The following is a 26,837-nucleotide window of genomic DNA, read 5'->3' as shown; positions in this document are numbered from 1 at the left end:
TGTTACTGCTGGGAAAAGAGAGGCTACAACTCTGTGTCCTCTTTCTGTCCAACTTTAATAAAACACTGACACTTCAGCTCATCCAGTTTTGGCCCACCTGTCATGGCTAAAGAGAAACCTACGGGTCAGTCTTACAGCTTTCAGTCATGATCTTCCTAGAAGTTTTTTGAACTTCCTTGATAAGTTTTTTGAACGCCCATCTTGACATGAGGCCTGACGTTCTCTGTCATGAAAATGCCATATACCTATCTGGATTAACCAGGATCAGCATATTAGGGTGGTACACAGTGTGGAATCTTTAGTCGTTGACTGTATTGTCAAGAGGTTAATAAAGTTCCACATTGAACATTTTCATTTATTTTTTAGTAGAAGCGACTAGAGGCTTCAGAGGCAGTGTCTTTAGGTTAAAAAGAGCAATGCCACCTCTATCCCAGCCTTGCCCTTCACCTGCCTGCCTTGAGGGAACCAGGGCGATGTTGAACTGGTGCATGGTTCTTTGAGAACAGCTCCACAGTCATCTGGAGAATGTTGCATCCAGAGCTCAGGGAATTTAAGAGCTAATTCTTCGGTCCTGACAACTGCAATAGTGCTCTAAGGAACCCCACAGGACTGTGATTTCAAGCTTCATTGTTGATCAAAAGTTTAACCCCCTTGAAATGAATGTCCACATTCATTTAATATCTGTTTTTGACTGACAGCAAGATAATGAGTGTTAATTTTTGTGCTGCAGATGAGCATTTGGTTCTGATTTCCATCGATTTTTTTTTTTAAGAAAGAAATGGTTTTGTTTGTTTGTTTTTAATTTTATTGGGGAACAGTGTGTTTCTGCAGGGCCCATCAGCGCCAAGTCGTTGTCCTTCAATCTAGTTGTGGAGGACACAGCTCAGCTCCAAGTCCAGTTGCCTTTTTCAGTCTTTAGTTGCAGGGGGCGCAGCCCACCATCCCATGTGGGAATTGAACCAGCAACCCTGTTGTTCAGGGCTCGCTCTCTAACCAACTGAGCCATCCAGCTGCCCTAATTTCCATCTATTTCTAGATCATGTCCTCTGAATAACAATTCCTCCTAAAATTGCTTAGCAGAGAGACTGAGAAGCCTGCATCCACTTTGAAATTATAACAGACCTTAAAGTTTAGAGACATTTGCAAGACTGTGGGGAGTGCTGACTCAGAAAGTTGAAAATAATCTGGTATGGCGTACTTGAAATTTGGATATTTTAGAGTTTTAGTATCCAAAAATCCATCCTTCTAGAATTAAGGATATTTTTAGTAGGATTTAATAAGTACAGGACACCCATTTCAGGGCCTCATTGTGGTAAATTTCCCTCTTACCCTACGTAATAGATTTGATGGTTTTGGTTTTCCTGGTAACAACCCAGTTTTAAATGCCTCCCCCCACTAGAGGGCAGTGACATCCTTTCAGTGTAAATACATCCTCAATGATCAGATGATTTATTCTTTTTCCCCGTGCCCTTAGTCTCAATTTTTTCCCCTTAAAATGTTCCTACTTGAACTTCCTGGAACTAAATTCTCTAAAAATGTAATATTTGGAAACAAAGGAATTCCCACCCTGCTCTGCAGTATAGTGTGCTATATTTTGTTTTGCCACGAAGCCAGAAACCAAAATAGCACCACATACCACCATCCACCATCTCCACCCTAAACACCCAAGACCGATGTTATTTGCTGATCACCATCTTCTTTCCCACTGAGCCTGGACACAGCCTCGAACCTCTCAACACAGCACTAGGAGTGCCAACTACCCCTTTATTAGAATTGGCGTGCAAGGGGAGACCTGTTTGCCTCCCAGCTCTAAGCTCAGAATTGATTTCCTAAAGGTGGTTTGAGATCTGGAGTTAGCCCTGATGGGAGAATGACAGGATCACACCCGTGTTCTCCTGGATCCCACCCTACCGCTCTCAGAGGGCAGTACCATTGGCAGGAAAAACACCACTTGCCCTTGGGCTACAATTCCGATTGAATAATCACCAGTTACTGATGAACGGAATTCCAAAATTTCATGGTGTTAAATGAATGTGTTCCTCCCTCATCCCCCATAGTCAATATGTTACGTCCCAGTTACTTGCTTCTTCCTTAGACTGTAAGACTAATGTACCAAAACCATGTAACATTCTTTTTAAGATCCTGACTTGTACCGTCAGTATGAATGTAGTGCCTTTCCAGGCAGCAAGCTTTTTCTTCTTTGCTGATCTCATAGAATAAATGGCCTAGTATCCTCACCACCAATGTTACTAACCTCACAGATGAGCACGTAAGAGGCACATTAGTCTGCTTGTTTGCACGTTACAGCCAATACTGCCAGCACCTATTCAAACTGGAATGAACTAGGCTGTGAGGTAGAAACCCCCTGTGGAACCTGGAACACTTCTCAGGGACAGGTGGCAGGATAGAGGAGCTCTAAGAAACAGGGTTACCCCAAAGGAGTTGGGTTAATGCGTTTGGTAACTGTCCTCTTACCAGAGCATGGCAGGATTTCACATAGAGCCAAGCCCCCGAGCATATGGCAAGGCCACAGTAAGGAAACATCTGGCAGAATCACAAGCCTACTCTCCAGAGCCACTTCATAGCACTCGGGAATGCTGGCTCCCAGCCCCAGGCTGCTGCCCAGTGACCAAGCAGGCAGGGTCCTCCAGAGGTTGCAGGCCGGACGGAATCTAGCCAGACTCTGAAGCTATCAGGAAGACATCCCTTACTGACCATGTCACCAGGGTAGCTCTCCATTTCCAGAATGACCAGTTCTCAGACTCCGGAAGTGGGAAGACTCACTTCAATTCTTTATTGCAATAATTGAAGTTCCTTATCAATTTGGAACAAATTAACTCCTTTTTTATAGTAAAGTCTCAAAATGAACTCCCTCATCTGTCTCCCCTGTGGTCTCCTCTGCTCCCTGTGTTGGTTTCTTACGCCAGCTCCCTTTGTTTTGAACAATTGTATAGCCATGGGAACAAGAGCGACTATCAAAGCAAACAAATGCATAGAATTAAACAAAAAGTGCACTTCACTGTTTTCTGATCCTGTCTTTTCCTAAAAGTAATGTGCCGTTACAAATCTCAACATCTGCCAGAACTTTAGGGAAAGGAAGACTTTACGTGACTGAATTTCCAGCAGCCAAGAAAAACAGGTGATGGGGAAAGATGGTTTCTGTGGCTCTGTCCTTAGACGCATCCACAGAAGGAAGAGAGTCATCATTTGCTTTCGTTATAGAGTCTCTTCTTGATTATTCTATCACAGTCTGGACAGGCACTCTGCTTCTTCCCTATGGCTTTCCTGCTGCCCATCTTATAGCTACTTACGTTACAGTGGAGTTATTAGTAACCCCACTGTAAAGTGAGCATAACAAGGGAAAAGGTGAAAATGAAAATCTGGCTTCCAAAAAATAATATTGGTAAGACACCTGAGAGTGGAGAGCTAAAACACCATTTTTGGATTGTCTGATTTTCAGCCAATCCTGATTCCCATTGGCAAGGGGAATTGAAAGTTAGAAACATGTACAAACACATACCACACAGAACATTTATATCCATTTATTTGGGAAACGACCTTGCCTTTAAACTCCCAGCTGATAAGGCACACTGTTGCAAACCACGGGGGAGGAGGGCGAGAAACAATCTAAGGAGCCTGTGAGGGCAAAGCGCCCACACTTGGCACAGTGCGGGCAGCTTCCTTGCCTCCCTCCTTCCCCCTACTCCAGGACACCAAGAGGCACGGATTTCAAAGTTCAGTTAGCCTCCTCCTCAACCCCACTTTTATTCTCAAGCTTCCTTTAAAGCAACACATCTTTAAAAATGAAGTCCCTGTTGTGTTTTTTGGATCATACGATGTCCAAAAAACAATTCTTTGGAATGCATTCTTCCCAAGAATGAGTATTCCCAAGAATTCATGTAGAACACATGGCCTAAATTAAAGCCTTGGCAAGACTGTTGACCAAACCAAATCAAAACCCTGCAGATCACACCCAAGGGCGATAGTTCTGGTAGGAAATGATGAGTTCCTCCTGTAGAGCTGGTCAGTTAAGGTTCCAAGGTCCTTCTGTCCCTGGAAGCATTAAGCCAAGTCTGCGCTAATTCAGTATTGCAGCTGTAGGAAGCGATGGCAGCTAGATAACTGAAATCCAACACAACAAAATAACCCAAGACCAAGTTTTTGGATTAAAATATAAAATACAATCATTCCTGTTATTCTCAGCAAATGACAAATTTAAAAACATTCAGAGGGTACACTGGCTCATATCTGAGCACACTGAATCCATTCTCCTAGCAGGAGGATGGGGAAGGGATTTCACACAGAAAGGAGATTAAAAAATGTACTGATGGTCATTTGGTTCAGGTGATTCAAGGGCCCTGTCCTGTCCAGATGGATAAAAATTTCTCCATAACATACAGAGTTTGCTCCATTCATATTTAATAGGCTGTTTGTAGTCAGCTTGATTGTCAGGACATGCAACCAAGAGGAAATGTGACGTGATAACATCAGTGTGTCTGAACACAAAGAGCGTCACAGAAATCAGTGTGCACTTGAGCTGTCTGTGGAAGTTCTAAGCAGTTTGTCCGTTTTTCCCTTGACTTATGGAAGAGGTAGGTCATCAGCAAAAAGGTACAGAAGAAACACTCCTCGAGAGAGTAACAAGATGAAGCGTGATGTCAGTGACGTGGGTACACGTCGTCACGTAACTAACATCATACACCACGGACTGAACAGGAGACCACCTGTCACCACAGCCCATCGCTTTGCAAGAGGCACGGTGGACAAAGACGGTCAGCATCCTCTCCAGAGGCAGCTCAGGTCTTGGCAAGAGGCAAGTATAACAGATTATCCTGAGTTCCTCGTTATTCAATAAAATATAAACAGGATTCTTCCAAGAGGTCATCCATTTCACAGAGTGTCCTGCTAAACCAAGGCTGATTTGAGAACCTGATGTAATTCACCTTTAGGGCACAGTGTCCTTTATGACAAGACACTGCACACAGATGAAGTGTCCAAATCACCTGTTGCAGGTAACTGAAAAACAATGAGGGGCTGCAGAGGACCACATCCATTATACAAATAAGCAAGAGTCCAGGGACACAGCAACCAAAAAATCCGCATCACGTGTGCTTTCTACTATTTAGATGGTTGGCGTTGCTTGTGCCATTCAAATGCAGGTCTTTCTGACTAAATTTTTTGATGAGGGTTCCAGGAACTAAGGCCACCAGAGCTATGGCCAACAGCTTAAAGACAGTTCCCCAGGAGAAAAGAGCATCCAGAGAGGTCAGAGTTGACAGGATGGAGCCTGTCTGCACACAGATGAAGTTGTAGGGGATTAAACCTGGAAGAACAGGGGAAGAGCCTGTTACAGGGAGGCAGGAAAAGGAAGGACAACAACTTTTCAGAAACATCACCAGGAATTCACAACAGTAACCCCAGGTCTGTTTTTCCCCCCAACTCCTAACCCCTAAACATATTACGCCTGTCCCTTCTTTCCCACTTTTTCCTCTTCTTTCTTCACTTCCCATATATACCTGCCTTGTTCAACAAAAGGACTTGAGGTGGTTTACAAAAATATATACACTACAATAAGATAAAAACAAATTTTTTTAACAGGAAAAACAAAATGAGTGAAGAAGAATAAAATCAGGGAGTACCATTAGGACAAAAATGCGTAAGGTTAACAAAATTGCATTTGCTAGAGGCGGGCCCCAAAGACCCAAGTAAAGAGAAGTACCAGTATTGTAGATTTACAGTTTATCTGCAGAACATAAAAACAAACAAGTTTCTTAGAAGTACTATTTCTCATGTTCTATGCTGTTTCTAAGAGGTCATCCAATTCAGTGGATTCCAGAAGCCTGAGTGGTGGCTAGACAGGCTGGTGGCTTAATACCCTGGTGCAGTTGACAAAAGCACCCCCTCAGGCACCACCCTAGCGATTGTAGCTCCCTGGGTCTGGTAGAGCACCAGGAGCCTGCATTTTTAAAGCCTCTCCCCTCCCCACCCCGAGATTCTGACTGGTTTGGGACCCCCCGAGAACCCACTCCTCTTCTATAGATGATGTCTCAAGATCTTAGACCACTCAAGGTCGCGTAGCTTGTCAGAGGGAGGTCTGGAACCCTGGTCTCCAGAGTGTCCAAGCTTGGTGCCACCTAGGTTAAAACAGGCTGTTAACCGAGGCACTAAGGCACTTTGCCTGAAAGCTGATATGATCAGAACTGGCTGTGGTAGATTTTGCCTCGGTTTAAGAGCTCAATTTCTCTCAAGAACCCCGTATTAATAGCAGCTGCTCAACCACAGATTGTTATTTTTGACCCAGAAACCCTGAGTATTCTTTCCTTCCATGCTCTAAAGAACGTTTAAAAGAGGCAATCCTCGCCTTAGGCTTAAAGAGGATGGTTTGCTTCCAGCGTGGAGAAAATAACAGTCACTGATTTTACAGGATGTTAGTACTTTACCATTTTGGGAAAGGTCATCCAAGGCCCACACTCTGACAAACACTGCTCTAGTCGCAGCCCCCCGTCTGGCCAGGTGGCCCATTGAGGGTAAGTGACTTGCTGAAGGTCACACAATTGTCAAAGGGCAAGAAGGAACTTCACTAGTACCAGCTCTTCCTAAGGCAGGTCTTAATCAGAAAGGGGCCGAAGACAGAAAGGAAGTCCTTCGCTCCATTCCTGCCTTCCTTCTGCCCCCCACACCCTCACTCCAACCCTGCTTTTCCTGCTAGCATTTACTGAGCACCTACTGTGGGCCAAGTCATGTGCTTTACAGATTACTCGTCATCCCAGGGCCTCGCACAGGCTTGGCCCACAACAGGCACTAATCACAGCTATAGAAGGAACAACCTTATTTTATCTGAAAGTATTTTTACAGCGTTTCTGGTTCAAGCCTGAGTAGATTTGAAATCCGAATTTTCGGTAATAAGCCTTGAAAACGCTCTTCAGGAGCCTGTGCTCTCAGAGGCAGGCTCCTGCCGTGTGGCTGCTAAGCCAGGGCGGTCCCCCAGCAGGCCAGCCCTGAAGACTCAATGACTCCACCAGCTTCTTACCGATAAGAACAGAGAAGAAGAACTGCGCCATGGGGATGTTCAGAATCGGGGCCGAGAGGTTCAAGAACCAGTTTGGCGTCATGGGGAAAAGTCTCAAAAACAGTAAGAAAAAAAACAAGCTGTTTCTGTTCTCCTCCACCTAGAGCCAAAAAAGACAAGGTCATTAAGAAACAGTCTCTTGCTATTGAAACTCTGTTGGGGCCAGGCACTGTTCTAGAAACTGTACATGTTCTGTTTCCGAATCTTCCCACGACCCTCCAGGGTAGAGACCATTTTCCTCATTTTTAAAACAGAGGGACCTGAGGCTCAGAGAAGTCAAAAACTTGCCCAAAGTCACAGAGCCGGTCATAATGGAGCCGGGATTTGATGTCAGGTCTGTGCCTCTTGGTGACATCAAAGGAACCCCTAGGACCTCTGGAAGCACAGCAGAGCACACGTGTGGGAAATGCGTGCCCCTCACTCCCCTCAGGGCCACGAGGTGACTCTCTGGGGACCAGCACTCGGATGTGGCCCTTGCCCTTACCTTCCTCTGCAGCGGGGCCACTTTATCCGGAAAGTAGGAGACCACCAGTTGTTTGCCAAACATACTGGAGAGCAGATAGCAGCATGTGGCACCCACCGAGGTCAACACACAGCACAGCAGAAGCCCCAGCCATGGTCCAAACAAAGCACCCGCTAAAACGTTCTGCAAAGAAAACAAACCCTCAGCCTCAGGAACATCTGGCAGCGACCAGTTACCTTGTCCTGGAGCCCAAGAGTCATAGGTTCTCTCCACCCTTCCGGCCAAAACCCAACTCTCATTTTAAAGAAGTGAATGAAAAGTGATGAAAGAGCTGAGACCTACAACCCAGGCTTTGGTCTCTTCACCTTTAAAACAGGGATGAGCATTAAAACCTCAGAGGGTAGAAGAGAATTAAATGGGAAAATAGGGGTACACAGCATCCAGCCTGCCATGTAGGCTGTGGAAGCTCCTGCAAACACTGGTGGTCCGAGAAGGCAGAAATGGAATTTGCAAGTTATTGTTACCATTTCAAATGAACACAAACCATGAATTTTCCCTCAGTAAGACCACACAAGTTATATAAAACATCTTGTTTCTTTGCTTTCTGCTGGAATTTCATCTATGTGGTATGCTAATACTGGGGGTTCCATATTGACTAGAGCTCTAGTTGACACTCAAAAAAAATCTTAGATGAACAAAAACGGAAAAATGAACCAGTACTTCCTAAATGTAGTTTGGCTGGTAGACATCATCCTGCCAAACATGGGATCCAACAGAAAGTAAAAGGGGACCCTGGAAGTGAGAAGGTGAGGATCGGCTGAACACCTACTATGTGCTAAGTGCTGACTACATGTCTTGCTCTCCTTACCCCGTTCTACGGCTGAGAGATTAAGTATCGTGCCCAAGATTGCACAAGGCAGAGATGGGATTCACCCCCAGGTGACAGCTGGCTCTCTGCTGTGAAGAGGGATCAGCTCAAGAGGGAAGGCAGGTACAGGGCAACCCCTGACTGTACAGGGTACAGTCAGCCCCTGACCTCAAGTACCATGCACTTCCCCTGTCTCTCTTGGCCTGGACACATATGCTTTCCTTCCAGTTTCCAACAAAGAAACTGCTTACAGATCCGGCCTGAGCCTGGAATAGAGAAAAGATGCTGGGCCAGGAGAGAGAAGCAGGACAGGAGGAAGCTTTCGGGGTTTCCTACCCCATCACTCAATCATTTAACAAGTGCTAAGGGCCACAGTCTGCCAGGCCATTATCATGCCAGTTGCTCTACACCACTGTTTCATTTAGTCCTCCCATGTGACAACCCTAGGGGGTTAATAGGCGTGCCCCCATTTTAGAGATGAGGAAACAGGGTTGGAGAAGTTAAATGACTTGCCCATGATTACACAGCTGGGATCCAAACCCACCTCATCTTAACAGAGACATACATTTACATGAACCAGCTTAAGATGCCACTGGGAGGAGAGCACAGATGATTCTGTATAACCTGAGATGGCAAATCATGAGAAGCATCCAACAGCCAGAGCACAGGCTCAGGTCCAACACTGTGGCTCCAGAGGGGCCGCCTGGAAAATCGAAATGACTTGTCCTCTCCACACCTGGGAAACCTCTCAATACTCTAAGGCCTAATAGCACAACAAACAACTTGCATTTCTTCATCAGACACTTATGAAAGCACTTCCCTGTGCCAGGCAAAGGAATACGAAGGCTGAGAATAAGGAACAGGCCCTGCCCTCAGGGAACTCACAGGCTAATGAAGAAAGCAGATTAAAAAAAAACAAAACTCAAAAACAGTACCAAAATGCAGAATATTACAGGAGCTCTGAAGAGGAAAACTTGACCTAGCCTGGGGTACGTGTGTCTCTCTCAAGGACAGCGCTCCATAGCTCTCAATGCCTTAGAAGCAAAGGCGGCATACCTGAGAGGAAAGGCAGACTCTGGAGCTGGGTGGACACGGGTTCAGACTCCAGCCTTACCTACTCCTCGCCTTGTACCTTAGACAGTTACCTAACTTCTCGCCACTTGTTTCCTCATCTGTGAAATGTGGTTAACAATGCCCACATTATAAGGCTGTTGGGAAAATTAAATAAGGTCATGAAGGTAAAGCAACTAGGACAGTGCCTGCCACAGGGGAGGCTGTCAACGAATGGTAGCCACAGTAGCCTGTCCTCCAGACTGTGTGATTTACAGCTTAAGGGCCCCTCTACAAAGACAGAAGGTAGCTTCCTGATAGGCACAGAAGGATTGCAGGGCACTGACCAGGAAGCTGGAGCCGGGGATGGCAAAGCACTGTTTGTAGAGGTAGGCACTGCAGAAGAGCAGGAACACATAGGCCTGGTGCTCCTTCCGGTAATCTCGAAGGACCTCAGAGAGCTCCCGCAGCTCGGCCAGGTCAGAGGGGAACCATAGTGACCTGGGGATTGGGAAAAGCAGATGGAAACATGAGTCCAGATCAACCTAGTACCCACGAAAGTCATTTGTGGCATTGTCTTTCCAAAGTAGATTTATAAATGTGCCCATCATCTGTTCCACTGGGAACACGCACATAATGGGAGTCCCGGATGACAGGTGACCTGATACAACACAGCAGGGCAGACAGAAGAGCCCTGGTTTGGAAGTAAGAGACCCGGGTTAGCATCTGAACTCTGCTATTATACAGCTGTGTGACCGTGGGCTAGTCCCTGGGCATCAGTTATGTTATCTGAAAAATGAGGGTTGGTGTTGGGAATCACTAAGTTCCCTTTTAGCTCTCAGGTTTTAGGATCTATTCTTCAGAGGCAAATGGGTTAATTTTCAGGCAAGTACTAAACATCCCAAATTGCCTTCCTTTCAAGGAACATCCCCTCCCCCACAAGCTGTAGGCCAAGGACAATTCAAACTTCACATTGTACCTGAGTTACTAGGTAAAACGACTGTTTTATCAGACACTAACAAGCCAATCAAAGATCCTCTGGGAAAGTATACCTGTCCCACACCATAAACATAATTTTCTTGATAATATGTCAGGCTTGAAACCAACCCTTTCAAAGAGCCTGCTTTCTTTCCATCCTGTTCTTTATCTGGTCCTGCATGCACTCTGACTCCTGTACAAGGGTTACAGTGTAAAGGCTGTTTTGCCTCTGCCATCTGAACAACCCTTGAATCCATCAATGACCAATTATGAGCAAAGCCTCCTAGTTCTCATCAGAATGTTTCTCTTAGCATATCTGACACCCACAGCAAAGCCTCCTCAGCTAAAGCAAAAGAATACAGCAACTGAAAACGACTGTCCTAATATTCACATACTAGTAACAACCTTGATAAACGCAATGCTGTGCCAGGCACGCCCATGAACTCTATATATACAATATGCAGCACTCACGCCAAACCAGCCTGGTAGGTATTAATTATACCGCCTCCTGCCTCACCCCGTCGGTAAGAAGAGGAAAGATAGAAAGCCAGGAAGAGGGGCGGGTCCCATAATTAATTCGTGAATAATTTAAAGTTGTTCATGCAACGTTCCTCCTGAAGACGGATTGCCTTACAGTCCCAAGGGTACACCTAAGTGAGATGGGGTGGGGAGGTGGACGGAGGAAAGTCGTGAAGAAAGGGCTGCGGGTCCACACAGGGTGAGGGTCTGCGGCCAATGTGGGTCAGGGCTGAGCCTGGGAAAGCGAAGGGACCGCGCACGGACAGGCGAAGCCACAGCGCGAGCGGAGGCGCGCTAGCAGCGTCCGCGCGGGGTGAGGCTCCGCGTTGCCCCCGCAAACACCACCCCAAAGGCCCCGACCGCGCACCCAGACTGCACTGCCGCGCAGGCGGCAGCGCGCAGGTCCCCTGCCCGAGGCTGTGTAGACGCGGCCAGGATACCAGACCCCGATGTCCAGCCTAGAACTGAGTCCCAAATCCCGGTCCCGACACTCCCGATCCGGGAACCCGAGTCTCCGATTCCAGACCCCATGCTCGAACTTGGCTCCCTTCCTCTGACCCGAACCCCGGTCCCCACCACGGACCTGCCTCCCGTCTCCTCGGGGGAGCCCAGTGTCGGTCCGCGGGGCAGTTGCGTCGACAGCAAGTACAGGGCGAAGGTGCAGCCAGCGAAGACCAGGAGCAGGCCGAGCAGGGGACGCATCTCGGCGCCCGCAGCAGGACCCGCGGGACCACGGAAAAGCGTGGAGCCAGCGCCGGGGACCACGGGGCGCGGGGACCCAGCCAGCGGAACGCGTTCGCGGACGGACCGAGGCGGGGCCTGGCGCAGGCCCCGCCCCCCGATCCAGGCCCCGCCCCCGGCCCGGACTCTGCTGGCTGTGACCCTGGGCCGAGATGCCAGCGGAAACCAGTCTTCCAGCCCTCTTTGCGTGTGTCCTCTTTCCATCTAGCTTTCTCTACGTTTATCAGGTTCTCTGCCAAGCACGGGGAGATCCAGAGGCGAATCACAAGCCCTGCCCACAACGAGCTTGCAATCTAGTGGTCAGGACAGTCTTGACCCCACCCCGCTGTAACACGAAGAAAATGCAGCCAGTGTAGAATCAGGGGCTCCTTTCCATTACGGTGAGACAGTCACGTGACCATGGAAATTATCTTTTATTGATACCTACTGTAATATGCCCGTTATCGCTCATCCTCACAACAATCCTGCAGGGTTAGTTTTTTTCTTTATTTAGCAGAGGAAAACTGAGTCTCCAAAAGATTGACATCCTCCAAAAGAGCCAGGACAAGAATCCAAGTCAACCTGGGTCCAAAACGAGTCCTACACTGCGTGGATTCATAGAGGAGGTGGGGTTTGAGTTTACCTTAAAGGATGAGCAAGATTTCTACAAGAGAAAGAAGGGAGAGGGTGAGGTGGGGGTCCAAGTAAGGCAGCAGAGTCCAGCAAAGTAAGGTGTATGAGAAATGAGTGAGACGTTGGGGACAAACTGGAAAGCATTTAAAGGCAGGCTAAGGAGTTGGATTTTTCAATATTGTACCTGGTGAGACACCAGCAGAGGTGGTTAAGCAAAAGAATGATTTAGTTACCATTTTAGGATGTTTGCTCTGGCAGATGATTAGAATACACTCTAAGTTGATAGTTGCAACTATCCTGGTGAGAAGGGATGTAGGCCTGAGCCAGGATAATAGCAGTGGGAATGAAGGGAGGAAGATGGACTGACTGGTAGGACATGATTGACCAAATGGAAAAGAGACAGTGAGGACTCCAAAATGTTACAAGCCTGAGCAACAGAGAGAAAGCATCCTTCTCATATCATTCAAGGTACTTCTTGGGCCAAATAGGGGGCACCTGTCAGAATTCAAAGTGTACAAGGTCCTAGCAATTTCACGTATAGGTATGCCCATAGGTAGACAAAGATGTATGTTCAAGTGTATTCTCTCAGCTTTGTTTTGATATTAAGAGATTGGGAACAAACCTAGGCCCATCAGTTGGGGACTACCGAGGTTCATTATGGTATACTCACAAATAGGACACTAAGTAACTTCCTAAAAGGTGGTGACTCTATATATTCTGATACAGTGCAATGGCCAGATAGATAACTAGGATAAAAATCAAACAAGTCACAGTGTTAGAATAGACACAGACTCATTTGTAAGAAAAAAAAAATGATACACTTTATCTTTCCAAAATACTGAAGTATTTATGAATGAAATGATTTAATGTCTGGGATTTGCACCAAAATAATAAAATGGGAGTTTGTGGGGAGGGATATAAATAAAACAAGGTTGTCCATTGAATTGATAAGTGTTAAGCTGGATGATGGGCACGTGGAGGTGGATTTTATACCATTTTCTCTATTTCTGTATGTTTGGAATTTTTCATTCTAAAAAATGGAGGGAAGTGGTCTCAGCCCTCCATTCTCTTTCTCTGCCTTCAAACCCTCCATTCCCGCTGAACATGCACCAGATCAGTGCATGCCTCTAACGACACTCTTCCCTGCATCTGGCAATCTTCTCTGCCTGGAAAATTCCTACTCTTTCATCAACACCCAGAGCAATTGTCACTTCCTCTAAGAAGCCTTCTCAAGCTCCCATAGTTGGAAAGGTTGTTCCTTCTCTGTGCTTGGGGCTCCCTGTGAAGCGTCTCTGTTCCTATTATTGCAAATACTATGCCCAGGTGTCATTGCATCTCCCCAGTAGACATGAACATTTCCATAAATGAGACAATGTCTCATCTGTCTTTTGTCTGTTCCAACCCTTAGCCCTGTGCCTGGCTTACAATTGGCACTTAATAAATATTTGTTCAATGAATAGGTCAGGTCTAGTGAAGAAATGACTAGTTGGTTTGGTACCTGTTGATTTTCAGATGTCAAAGGAATACAGGAGCAAAGGGAATGATGTTATTGAGCCCGTGCCAGGAGTGTGCTGGGGCAAGGAACAGGGTAGTGAACAAGAAGGCAAGGCTCCTAGTCTCAAGGACCTTAGTTTTCCTTTGGTTAGGGGACAGCATGGAATGAGAAATAAGTATAGAAAATGATAAGTGCCATGGAGGAAATAAACATGGCAAAACTTATTCCACTTCAGAGAAGCAAGTACCATGATTCCACTTATAGATGGGTAGATAAGCAGGTGTTCAGATGAAGTCACTTTGCTAAGTCCACAGCTGTAAGTGCTGAACAGGACTCAAGCCCTTGTCTGCCCCTCCTGAGCCCATGCTCTTTCCTCTGCCCTGTACTGCCTCTCAACAAGCAGGGGAACAGTAAGATATGGAGGTCATCTGTCTAAAGGAGAGAGTTGAAATGAAGGGAGAGGGGACGGTCTTCTAAGGAGAACACACGAGGGGAAGTAACAGCAGCTGACATTGAGTACATAGTACATTCCAGACCACTCAGTAAGCGTTTTACACACATGAATGTATCTATTCCACATAACAAGCAATTCTCCTGGCCTTCATGAAGCAGGGACTCTTAACAGCCCCCAATTTACAGTCCAGGAAATGGAACCTTAGGAAGAGTTAAGTCAACAGAAGTCACACAACAGCAAACACCAGAATCTAGTCTCTTACCCTCCACTACCTTTGTGAGAGGAAAGACTAAAATCAAAAATCAGCTTAGGAAACAGTGGAACCACTGAAAGAGAACCAAATGGCTCATTCAAGGATCTTGGATGAGAAATGGGGTCTGAGAGCCCAAGAAAGACTGTTAGAAAAGAACGAGTACTCAGTGTCAGAGCCCGTGGAAAAATCAGCAGGAAGACCTGAAGGCTGTGGGATTCAGCCAACACAAGGTGATAAGGGACCTTTGACAGAGTTTTAGGAGGTGCAAACAAATTTCCCATAGGCTCACTACACAAGCTTCTACTCGCTGTCCCTGACTTTCCCCCTTAGACTACTGTTCTGACTCCTCCTGCTCAACTTGTTTGCTTGGGTAAGAAGCCCTGGACTGTGCTCCGCACTCTCAACCCACCTCCACTTTAATTTCAGTCTCCCCAATTCTCCTGGCCCCCAAGCCAGCACCTGCAGAGCCATCTCTAACCAACCAGTGCTCTGCCTAGGTGCTGCACCAGCCTCCATCAGGGCCATTCATTTACAGCACATGCCCAGGCAGCCTGACAAAGGACAGCTGCAAACCCCACCAGCGACACATGCTGGACCAGGAAGCAGGTGAGTGCCAATGGCTCAGGGAAGTGGGAGGGAAGAAAAGGCAAGAGGTTCCAGTGAGAGTGAATTAGCCAGGCACTCACCATGCTCTTTGTCAATGGCAGTCTACCGCCTTCTCTGGCTTAATCAGTTCTGCACCGAGCAATTGAAAGGAGTAGCTTTGAAGACCTACTTGCTTCCCCAACCCACTCCACTTAACTAATTGGAACAGGATGGCCACCTTCCCCAAGAAGAGGCTCTCAGGGCTTGTTCTCCTCCCTGGACTTTGGAATTGGGCCACCTAATGAGTGAGTAGCTGGGGACCCAGTGGTCCCAAGGACCTCAATGGTCCATAGCTGCCCTGTGGAGAGAGCCAAGCTGAGTCAGAGAGACTCATTGCCGAGCACTAGGATTAATAAAAGCCCAGGAACTCTTGCTGCTGAAGGCTCAGCACTGTCCCCATTCCTGTCCTTACTGAGGGTTTGGCTCTTCCTGGATTTCTACAAGTAATCTCTTTAATAAAATCTGGGTTAGAACGAGTGGATTTCTGTTGCTGGCATCCAGTTTCCTTGGCTAAGACAAGGTTTTACAGGACTGAGAGCATGGGGCAGGGGCCCATACGTAGGAGGTCCGAAGTTTAGGGGTTTGGAAACCACACAGTTAAGTGTCTTGATGTCTACATCAGTGGAGGTGACTCCCTCACGCCCTAAGGATGAATCCACTCCATTCTGTTCCACAGACATTTAGTGAGCACCTGCTTTGTGCCTGGCATTGTGCTAGGTGCTAGGGCAGCAAGAATGAAGAAGCAGCAGCTGCTCTTGAGGCACCCACAGTCTTGGAGGGGGTACAGACACAGAAACATGTTATAATATGGCAAAATAAAAGCAGTCATGGAAGCACATACAGAGTTGGTGGCAAAGGGGGCGGTGGAAGGGAGTCATGGAAAAGCAAGCAAGGTGGTCTTTGAACCGCAGCTTGGAGTCATCTAGGAATGATGGCGGGTCCTGGAGGGTTTTAACCAAGGTGCTAAAATGGAGGAATAGGGGAGAGCAAAGTCTCCCAGGCTTCAGGATAGGGGGGCTTGCTGAAGAATGGTGTCCGGAGCATTTGGAAGGTTCCAAGAGTAGTGAAAAAAAAAAAAAAGAGCAAACCTCTCTTTTCCCAAGATACCTAGGAAGTGGGCATGGGCCTCCAGAGACAATGGAGACAATAATGACAGAGGTGCCTGGGGGAGAAGGAAGGCAGAGGAGGGTGGGCGCTTTGGAGCAAATGAGCTATGGCTGGGGGAGGGGAGGTCTTTACTTATAACTGAACTTGGTTCCACAAGGCTCACAGGATAACGCGAGGTGTTCACTTAATAAATATTTCCTGAATGCAGGCATACTATTCACATAGCCCCTGCCTTGCAGAGCAGTCTAGTGGAGAACACAGGCATCAAATAATCCTGCAAATAAATGTAAAACAATACAACTGAAAAGTACTACAAAGGAGAGGTCCAGTGTGCTAGATGGGAAATGAGACCCAAGAAGACTGCCCTGAAAAGGTGACGATCGAGCTAAGATCCACACGCTGAGGAGATAATGGTGAAGAGGGATCTTGGATTTGGGATTCAGACAGATACACTGACAAAGACAGGGAAGGAGAGGAAAAGATAGCAAGAACAGAGCCCAAAGTTCCAGGGGCCTTGGGAGAAAGATTCTGAAAAGAGAGTGGCCACACCTGTAACTGCCTTCATTTCTCCTGATCGCTGTTACAGGAAACTCATTGAAATTCATCTCCACTCTTTCCTTTCTTCCCTCATTCATTTACCCATTCATTCTTCCATTTGTTCATCCATCCAGTCATCCCACACGGAGCAAGGTATCATGCTAGGAGACACCAAGAGAAAAAGCTGAGGGAGACCCACTGGCCCCAGGAGTTTGTAAATGACAGAAATGCTAATTTCTGGCATTTTCTTGCTGTTATTTTGATTTACTGCCTACCAGGCAAAGGAAAGAGAACAAAGAAGTGACTGTGCTAATCCAAGTGCAGGACCAATAAAACATTTAAAATCAGGGCCTATAGCACATCAGTCTTTGCATCCACAGAGGCTGAGGAAATGTGGGAAGGAGGAGAAAGCGTGATAAGATACCCAAGTGGGCAGGAGCATACCTGAGCATCATTCCTTTCAGAATTCATTCGTTCACTGCAGGCATCCCTCACTTAAGTGAAAGACTCTGGATTTCATATATATATATATATATATATATATATATATATATATATATGTATGTATGTATGTATGTATCTGTAAGAAGATATGCCACACAGGAATATATTTGCAGAGTTCTATAATTTATGAAATAGAGAGTCCATTTCTTTAAAATAATGGCTGTCCTCACAGAAAGCAGTTGAAGGAGAGTCACTTGGATGAGGTTACCAGGCCTGGGATACTCAGGAATCTCAGGAACCTTGGTGCAGAGGCCACAGCTGTGGGATGTGTGGTCCCACCCCTTTGGCTCTATCTTCACATCTGGCTTCTTTGGTTCTGGCCTCTCTGACCTTGGCCCTCTGGGGCCTCTTGACTTGGCTGCTGCTGTCATCCTAGATTTGTGGTTCACACATAGTCACACATTCCTAGGGAAGCCTAAGAATTCCTCAAACTGGAAGCTTCCAAGGCTCTAAGAACAAACCGGTTTATGCTTTGAATTCACATGTTAGCAACACGAGTTATTTAGCGTCGTTCCGAAAGGTTAACATTAATTACCTCTAACAGGTGGGATTGTGGATAGTACATGTCCATTTTTCCTCTATGCATTTTCTAAATTTCCTTCAGTAATCATGGATTATGTTAGTATCAAGGAAAAAATAAACATTTCCCCCACTTTAAAGAAGGTGGGAAGCCAGGGGTGTGGCTTTCTTGCCTTCCCAGAGCAAACAGACCGAGAGAGAAGCTAGTGTTGGTAAGCAGAAGTTTTTTTACTGTATATTAGATAAGGAATATCAAAATAAATAAAAGCATATTCACATTTATCAAACCACTCACGGATGTGGTACCCATGGGATTTCAAAGAACCTTTCACAGACGTGCCTCCCAGACCCACACAACAGCCCGGTGAGGTAGGTCAGTCTCCATGTCCTCGTACACGCAGGGACCTGGAGGAATTTGGCACAGGGAATGTGGGATCCAGTACAAAGTGAGGTCTCCAGCCACTCCTTCCCTTGAAGATGCTGGTCCTCCAGCCACCGTGACAGGCAGCAGAATCACAGGGCGGGACAAACAAGGCCTCAGGACGCAGCCAGACAAGGGCTTGGGCGGCCAGAGCCCAGCTATTTCTGACTTGCCCTACTTAGGGGCCCCCTTTACAGGACTGTTCTAAAATCCAAGGCCGTTTGATATTGTGCAACCTGACATCCATAGGACACTACTAGAAAAAAAACCCTGGTTATTCCATACTTTTTGTGCCTTGAGGAAAAGGTAAGGCGAAGCTTTAAAACAACCTGCCATAGCATTCTTCATGTTGCTGGTGCCCATATGTACTGACAACAGTTACATTTGCAATTTTGGGCAAAGAATTGGTTGGAAGACTGTTTCAGTGTTTTCCATTAGCACAAGATCATACCGACACAACTGGGGCCTGTAAAAATAAGACAAAATACTCTTGTCAATCAAATAATAAAAAGACCCTATTGTAATAAAGTAAATTGTATTATATCCTTAGGATATAAAATTATTTAGCAATTATTTCTAATGTTATAGGAAAATATGTATGATAAATAAGCAAAGCAACATCAACAACCGCAAGAAAGCAGGATGTAAAATTTATTTGCCACATAACTTCCACTAGGTTTCAAAACAGTAATAGAGGGGATGGCCGGGTGGCTCAGGTGGTTAGAGCTCCATGCTCCTAACCCCGAAGGCTGCCGGTTCAATTCCTGCATGGGCCAGTGGGCTCTCAACCACGAGGTTGCTGGTTCAACTCCTCAAGTCCCGCAAGGGATGGTGGGCTGTGCCCCCTGCAACTAGAAAACGGCAACTGGACCTGGAGCTGAGCTGCGCCCTCCACAACTAAGACTGAAAAGACAACAACTTGAAGCTGAACGGCACCCTCCAAAACTAAGATTGAAAGGACAACAACTTGACTTGGAAAAAGGACCTGGAAGTACATAACAGTGGTTAGCTCTGAATAACGACATTATGGGTGATATTTCTCTGCTTTTTAATACTTTCTTTAACTTTTCAGATTGTATGAAATGAACATATGTTCCTTTGATAATCAGAAAAAAATATATGTTAAAAAGTCCCACAGTTTTAAGATGTAATGACTATGCTTTTAGAAGAAACTTGTATTATTAAATGTTTTAGGGTACCTTAAACCTTCATGAAAAAGGAATTCATAAAGTATGAACTGCTCACATCATTTCCTGTGTCTCTCTGTCCACAGATCAAATGTTGGAGTGGCATTAGTAACAAAACATACATACCATCACAGCCTTTTCTTCCTCCTCCTCTTTTTCTCTGTCTACACACACAACACACACTGGTTCTTTTTTTTTTTTTGGAACGAGTTGAGAATAGGTCATTTACCCCTTAATAAATACTTTGGTGTGTATTTTCTAGAAATAAGGATATTCTCAATGCAGTTATCAGATTTAACATCGATATAGTACTTTCATTCTGTATCAATGGAATAAACTATTACAATTTTTCTGTACCTTTTTAAATACTAGGCTCTGTTCTATCAGTTTTCCAAATTACATGACGCTTTCTTTTCTATAACAAATTATTAACTTGCAAAGCAGTATGGGTAGAGTGCTTAGGGAGGAATTGTATAACTCTAAATATATAACGACATTATTTCTTTGGATTATTGGGCCATTTATCTTTAAATGCATACCAGTAAAATTTTCTTGGATTACTACGCTAGTTTTGTTGTTGTTGTTGTTGTTGTTGTTGTTGTTTTTAATAAATTTTATTGGGGAATATTGGGGAACAGTGTGTTTCTCCAGGGCCCACTAGCCCCAAGTTGCCGTCCCTCAATCCAGCCATGGAAGGTGTAACTCAGCTCCAAATCCAGCTGCTGTCCCTAATCTTTAGCTCCAGGGGGCGCAGCCCACCATCCCATGGGGGATCCAAACCTGTAGCCCTGTTGTCAAGAGCTCGCACTCTAACCATGAGCCATCCGGCCACCCCTCCAGAAGCTCAGCGCCAGCTCATTACCCTCAATCCAGTTGTGGAGGGCACAGCCGACTGGCCCATGAGGGAATCAAACCAGCAACTCCGCTGCTCAGAGCCGGTGCTCCAACCAACTGATCCACCTGGCTGCCCTAGGCTACTTGTTTTTATCAATCTATATTTGGAAATCCCCTCACTTCCTTTATTGTGATTGATGAAGTCCAGTTATAACATTAGACCAAGCAGACTGGACAAGAACCAACAACATCTTTGCAAAACAGTGGCTTGTCAAACCCTGCCTATGGCTCACCTCTCTGGATTGGCAAGAGACCTTAATTTCATACGGAGAATCCTGAGCTTGTACTTCGGACCTACTACAGATCCTGTAGAGAACATCAGAGAAATGGCTGCCACTTTATCCAGATCTTGATTAAATCTCGCAAGCAGACTCACTTGGTGGTATTTCTGAAATGTTGCAGGTTCACTAGAAGAAAGAAATAATACTTCTAAATGGATATGGATTGCTAATGAAAGAAAACAGTGTTGAAGCCTACACATTACTCGTAAGCAGTAGGCATATGACCCAAAAGCACTGCATGAGTGAAGCTGCTAACCCCAGGACTGCAGAAATGCCATGACATTACAGAGGTGTGGGCTGCCTGCTGTGCCTGCTATATGCCAGGCAGCCTCCTCCACTCTTGACATGTGTCTCCAACCCCCTAAAAACTTCCGCAAGGAGAGTGTTATTATCTTCATTTCATAGACAAGGAAACAAATGCTCGCAGAGCTTAAGCTCACTCAGGTAACAGGGTTTATCTGTAGTAGTGCAGGGGATCCAAATCCAGTTCTGGGTGAGTTCAAAGTTCTGGTCTTTCCATTAAACTTCATACATATATTTTTAGCCAAACTAGATACTTATCTAGAAGTTGTGCTTAAGCATGTATGTTTTCAGTCCTGCTTCTCAAAAGAAACCTTAAAATAGCTAAATCCCAGGATCCAGTGCTTTTTTCCAGGTGTGTAGAGTTATTTTCTCCAGCTGGAATCCCAAATTGAGCCTAAGGTATATCCACTAGGGAGGCTCAGCTGGGAAGCTGGGACACTAGGCCATGGAGAAATGAGGAGCACTGCTGTGTTCAGGAACAGGAGGCTTGCTCTAGAAACGAGTCGTTAGATTGGAGGTAGGGATGGGGCGGGGGGTATCTGTCACCCCAGTGTCACTGGAATCTTGTGTAAGTCCTGTGGAGAGTAGAAGTGCCACAAATAAAACTCATTTGGAAGGTACCCAGATTTTGGTTTCTAAATACCATCTTCACTAAAAAGAACCAGGGTTCCCTGGAGAAGTGGTAGATTCCGGGGCTAAGGCAGGGAAAGTGCAAAGTGATCTTGGAAGAACTCATGTGCCAAAAAGGAAGGAAGTGCTCAAAGAATGATGGAGATGTTCAAAAGAATATGGAATCACTTCACACCTATTGGCTACTACAAAAAAGAACAACAACAACAAAAAAAAAAACAAACAGAAAATAACAAGTGTTGACAAGGATATGAAAAAAATGGAACCCTTGTGCACTGTTAGTGGGAACGTAAACACAATTGCTATGGCAAACAGTATGGAGGCTCCTCAAAAAATTAAAAATAGAACTACCTTATGATCCAGCAATACACATACAATTAATATTATTCAAACATAAAAAGGAATGAAGTACTGATACATGCTACAACATAGATGAATCTTGAAAATATTACATGAAACAGAAAAGCCAGACCCCAAAGGCCACATATTGTTTAATTCCATTTATAGGACATGTCCAGAATAGGTAAATCCATAGAGGCAGAAAGTAGATTATTGGTTGCCCGAAGCTGGGGAGGAGGAATGGGTATGGGGTTTCTTTTTAAGATGATAAAAATGTTCTGGAATTAGACAGTGATGACGGTTGCACATTTTTTTAATATTCTAAAAACCACTGAATTGTAAACTTTTAAAGGATGAATATTATAGTATGTGAATTATATTTTAATTTCTTTAAAAAAGTTAAAGAAAAGAAAGGCATCTAACACATGGTATAGGGAGAGTCATCAGGCAGGTAATAACCTTGAATATGACTTCATTTGTACACATAATCTTAAGGCTGGATAAACTCAAGGTACATACTCTAATGTCATTTCTTTTATCTTAAATTGTAAAAATAATACTTAAATAAATAAATAAATAAATGAAAAATACTAAAATGTTAAAGTTTACCTTGCAGAAAAAGGTAGCCATAACCTCCCAAGTAATAGAACAATTACTTTTTTTCCCATACTCATATATCATCTGATTGATGGTGACTTTTTCACAAACATAACTAAAATGAGAACGACTAAATACGACTAAAATAAAGATGTTCATTAAAGTTTCTATCCTAATCAAGATTAAAAAAACCCTCCAAATTTAGGAATTCCTACTCGGAAGAAATTTACTATGTAAAATTAAAACTTCTAAGACATGTAAAGCAAACATGTAATCAATTATTGGCACAAATACTCAAATTTTGCTAGGTGAACACTCCTCACGATATATAACTGCACGATCTCCACTGCTATTTCTTACAGTCTCCAGATGAGGTCTCTGCCTAGCTTCCTCACTGAAGGTCACAGCTCATTAACTACCCGAGGCTGGTTCCTCAAGATGTGCTCTCTGGTGGTGCCCTCCCTGAAAATGCTGCCCTACTGTGAGTTTGGGGATAGTGGTTGCTGAAACAGATCAATGAAGAACATTAAAAAACAAACAAACAAAAAAAACCACTACTCAAAAAACTCAAGTGTGGTGGGGTGGAAGGAGCAATAGAGCTTAGTGGGAGGAATATAATGTAGTGATTAAAACTATGGGCTTTGGGTTTGTACAGACCTGCCTATGATTTCACCTAACTTGCCCTGATCAGCTGTGTGAGATTGGCCAATCACTTGACCTCTCTGAGCCTCAGTTTCCCCATACATAAAATAGAGATGGTAATACTACCTCACAGGGTTTTAATGAGAATTGCATTAGCTAATTTGTGTAACGTGCTTACTTCAATAAAGAAAGGCTGTTTTTACTATGATCCAAAGATGCATTTTAAAAAGTCACTTCTAAATGACCCACCTACACTTTCTCTATTTATCTGCACAGTGAACTCATAAGGAGATTGCCAGTTTTAGATGACATTCTACTTGGTCCTCTATAGGTGAGGCCAAAAGACAACCCAAATGCCTCGTAGACAATAGGACCCAAGAAATATTTCCTGAGTAAGTAAATAAAATGAGACTCAAATTCCTTTGCTTAAAGAGTTTTTGGTTGTGTGTTTTTTCCCAATTGTAAAAGTAATACATGAAAAAAATTATTGACTATTTTTAAACAATATATGTAAATATGCACATGCGTGTAATACATACAACGTCATAAAAAATTGAAAAGTAAAGACAAGCTAAAAAAAACACTCATATTTACACCACCTAAGGGGCAATCTAATACTTTGGTATGTTTCTGTTTCATTTTAATTTTTTTTACATTGTTGAGCTAAAACTTTATATATAGATAATACATTGTTGAGTTTTATATTCTATATAATTTGATATCCTGAAGTTTTTCATTTAGCATATTATAAGCATTTCATTTAATATGTTTTATAAATAACCTCAGTGTATAGAGTATTCTATTGTATGAGAATATCTAAATTAACCATTTCCTCACTGTGGGACTTTTAGGGTGTTTCCAATTTTCTATTACAAATTACATCTTCCGAGTTTAAAAATATACTTATGTATATTATGAGCTCATAACAGAATAGAAACATATGTATGGGGTGGGTGCCTGTGAAAGTGGGTTTGTTGAGGTGGGCCAAGGATTTGCACTTTTTTTGTACACACTTCTTTACTGTTTAAATCCTTTATAGCAAACAAGGATGACTTTTGTAAATAAATGCTTAAGCAAAGAAAGGAGAAGGAGAAAAGGAAGAGGGGGAGAGAGAAAGGAGGAAGAGAGAAAAGAGGCAAGAAAGCGGGAGGGGTGGGGGGAAATCCTTGCACAGATTCCATTTGTAAAGAATTTGGGAAATCAAGAGCCACAGGAAGCAATTAAACAAAATATCCCCTTATATCCTTTGTATAACAAAGAAAAGTACAGACATATAAAAAAGAAAATAGGTATTTGGAATTTAATTTCTCTGAGCAAAAAGGGAAATAGAAAAGTGCAAACTATCCCAACACAACTTACTGATCGATTTTGGATTCTGTGGTGCTTCCAGCTTTGTCTCTCAATTTGATTGTAATGGACCCTCTTCTTACGTTCTTGTTCCAAGTTATAATATCCACAAAGTAATGATATACTGTGAAACCAGGAGAGAACATGGTAAGAGAGAGGTACTCTCAACCATTCCCTTAAAAGGTCAGTTCCTGAAATCCCAGCCTCCCTAATAACTGAGTCTCTTTTTCTCTTCCTCTCTAGTTTCTCTGCAAAGATCCAGGGCAGAATTTTCTAACATTCCTTTCTATTCTCTTTGTTAAAGATGGCTTGAGTGACAGCAGAGGGCAATGGTATCCAGTCGCCATGTTTAGGCATGGTTAAACCAGTGTTCCCACCTTAGTGCCTGAGGTCTCATGGCCAATGGCTGAGTGTGACTGGTTCACTTCCAATCCTGCCCATTTTAAAATAAGCCAACCAGGGAGCCATGCAGAGACCCTCCACAGGTGACAAGGTCTTCCATAACCTGGGCCCTGTCCACCAGCCTATCCAGCCTCCCTCATCCCTTCCCCAGTCATGCCACACCACTGGCACTGCCTACACTGCCAATTTCCCTCTTGTTCCTGAGCCTTCCCCTCATTTGGACACTCTTACTTTGCCCCCTTTGCCAACTCATCCGTCAGGTTTCCACTTAATATCACTTCCTCCAGGAGGCCTTCACTGACCCTCAGACTAAGTCAGGTCTACCTCTTGGAGTTCTCATCATGCTCTAGGATTCTCCAATCATTACTCAGCACACTACTGTATTTACAAAAATGCAAGAAAAAAAGTTAATCAAAAAAGTGGTAAATGCATGGATACATCTAAACAAATATTGCCTGAATAATGTCTTATGGAGTTACAGAAAAAAGATAAAACTAAATATCCTACAACAATAGCTGGGAATTGATGATTATTCTTCTTTGTAATCTCAGCAGTAACATCTTATAGGCACCCAATAAATTCCTATGGAATAAATGAGAGTACATGATGCGTTCAAGGAACTCTTCTTCCTCTCTAGTCTTCTGCTCTCCAAGGTCGAGGATGCTTTGGGAAGATGGGAATTCCACCATGATATTCAGATTTGTTATCTCTTGGTCAGACTTGCAGAGAAGGGAAAAGAGGCTCAGGGAGAAAGTGGCCATCTCACAAAGAAGTAAGTTAAGCCCTGGAGTTGCCATGCCATGGCCTGTTATTGCTCAGGGGTTTGCCCCATTTGGACCCGGCAGACACCGAACCCCGGGCTGCCACCCATGGCACCAAAGAAGGACGGAAACCCAGTAACCTGCAACCTCTTTTACAAGAGTTGCTCCCGAGAAAGGTGAAAAAGGAGACATGATTGCAAGACATACATCTACCCAGGAAATATCCTACTTGCTTCCCAGGGCATCTTATTATCTGTTGGCCCACTTAGCTCTCCTCTGGAATACCCAGTCTCTTGATGTCTTTGAAAGGTCATCATGGTTGCTTTGGAGCTGGAACTGACCCACAAATGTAGCTGACACCTTATTTTTCCTAGCCCCAAGTTCATGTCTCTTGGGAATTAAGCAATTTTCTAGAAGAACTTAGTCACTAACATGGCCATCCAGTGAAATTAACAGCTATGATTTGTTGAGATTTTAATCCTTATAACCCAGGCGATAGGTATTATTATCCCAATTTCACCTAGCAGGACATTGAGACTGAGAGAGGTTAATGTCTTGACCGAGGTCACACAGCTATTATGTAGTAGAGTCAGGATTCCACCTAGGTCCTTCCAGCTCCAAAGTCAATGCCTCACCGTGGCCTTTATTTGCCAAGAAGTAGTCAGGAAGCTGAGACTCAGCCATTCCAAAAGTATAAGGGTCGGGGGAAAAGCAAACAACCACATTCACCACTCACTGCAGAACGGTTTCTCTTCAGCTGTGTCAAAAAATGCTTTAGTCACAGGAGGAGATTTCTCCTTTAAATAGTCTTTCCAATGATCGGCATAATAGCCTATAAAACAGATTGGAAAAGTATAAGATTAACATGTATTATACAAACATGAAAGCAGCTGGGGAGGTAGCGAGAACAGCAAGTTTGACTGCCATCACCGCTGAGATCACCTCCCTTTCGCCCACCCTCATGGTGAGGGCCCCCAGGGCCCCCAGGGCAGCGCCTGCCCAGCAGCCACCACACCCTACTCACTATTCTATTAAAAACTGGGGTGTGCAAAAAGACCCTAGAGTGGCTTTTCCCCTTTTCTACCAACATTACGTCATCCATCCCTGGTTCTCAGCAGCAAGGGTGGGGAGTGGGGAGCACTAAAAATAGTGCTGATATTTTTCAGTATCACATTCATTTTATAGGTTAAAACAGATTCAGGTTTATACCTGGAATAGC

The 26,837-nt window shown here is 44.5% G+C and overlaps 2 protein-coding genes across 4 annotated transcripts in view; both read right to left on the bottom strand.

The window, feature by feature from the left end:
- Positions 1 to 937: 937 nt before the first annotated feature.
- TMEM41A (transmembrane protein 41A) lies at positions 938 to 11,763 on the bottom strand. The gene is made up of 5 exons (XM_033129670.1): positions 11,531 to 11,763; positions 9,798 to 9,951; positions 7,554 to 7,715; positions 7,031 to 7,169; positions 938 to 5,323 (listed from the first exon to the last, which is right to left on the bottom strand). Exons 1-5 carry the CDS (start codon positions 11,647 to 11,649, stop codon positions 5,103 to 5,105), a joined length of 795 nt encoding a protein of 264 aa, XP_032985561.1. The 5' UTR covers positions 11,650 to 11,763; the 3' UTR covers positions 938 to 5,102.
- Positions 11,764 to 17,409: 5,646 nt separating this feature from the next.
- LIPH (lipase H) overlaps positions 17,410 to 26,837 on the bottom strand; it is a 36,330-nt gene continuing 26,902 nt past the window's right edge. For all 3 annotated transcript variants that reach the window (XM_033129654.1, XM_033129662.1, XM_033129669.1), the window contains 4 exons: positions 26,355 to 26,450; positions 24,468 to 24,579; positions 20,550 to 20,723; positions 17,410 to 18,701 (listed from right to left, as the gene is read on the bottom strand). In XM_033129654.1, coding sequence (XP_032985545.1) covers positions 18,614 to 18,701; positions 20,550 to 20,723; positions 24,468 to 24,579; positions 26,355 to 26,450 — 470 coding nt within the window. In that variant the 3' untranslated portion in view covers positions 17,410 to 18,613. The remainder of the gene's footprint in view (positions 18,702 to 20,549; positions 20,724 to 24,467; positions 24,580 to 26,354; positions 26,451 to 26,837) is intronic.

Source organism: Rhinolophus ferrumequinum, chromosome 2 (genome assembly GCF_004115265.2).
Source record: "Rhinolophus ferrumequinum isolate MPI-CBG mRhiFer1 chromosome 2, mRhiFer1_v1.p, whole genome shotgun sequence".
In the NCBI taxonomy this organism is placed as follows: Eukaryota; Metazoa; Chordata; class Mammalia; order Chiroptera; family Rhinolophidae; genus Rhinolophus; species Rhinolophus ferrumequinum.
This window is presented reverse-complemented; position numbering and strand designations above follow the sequence as displayed.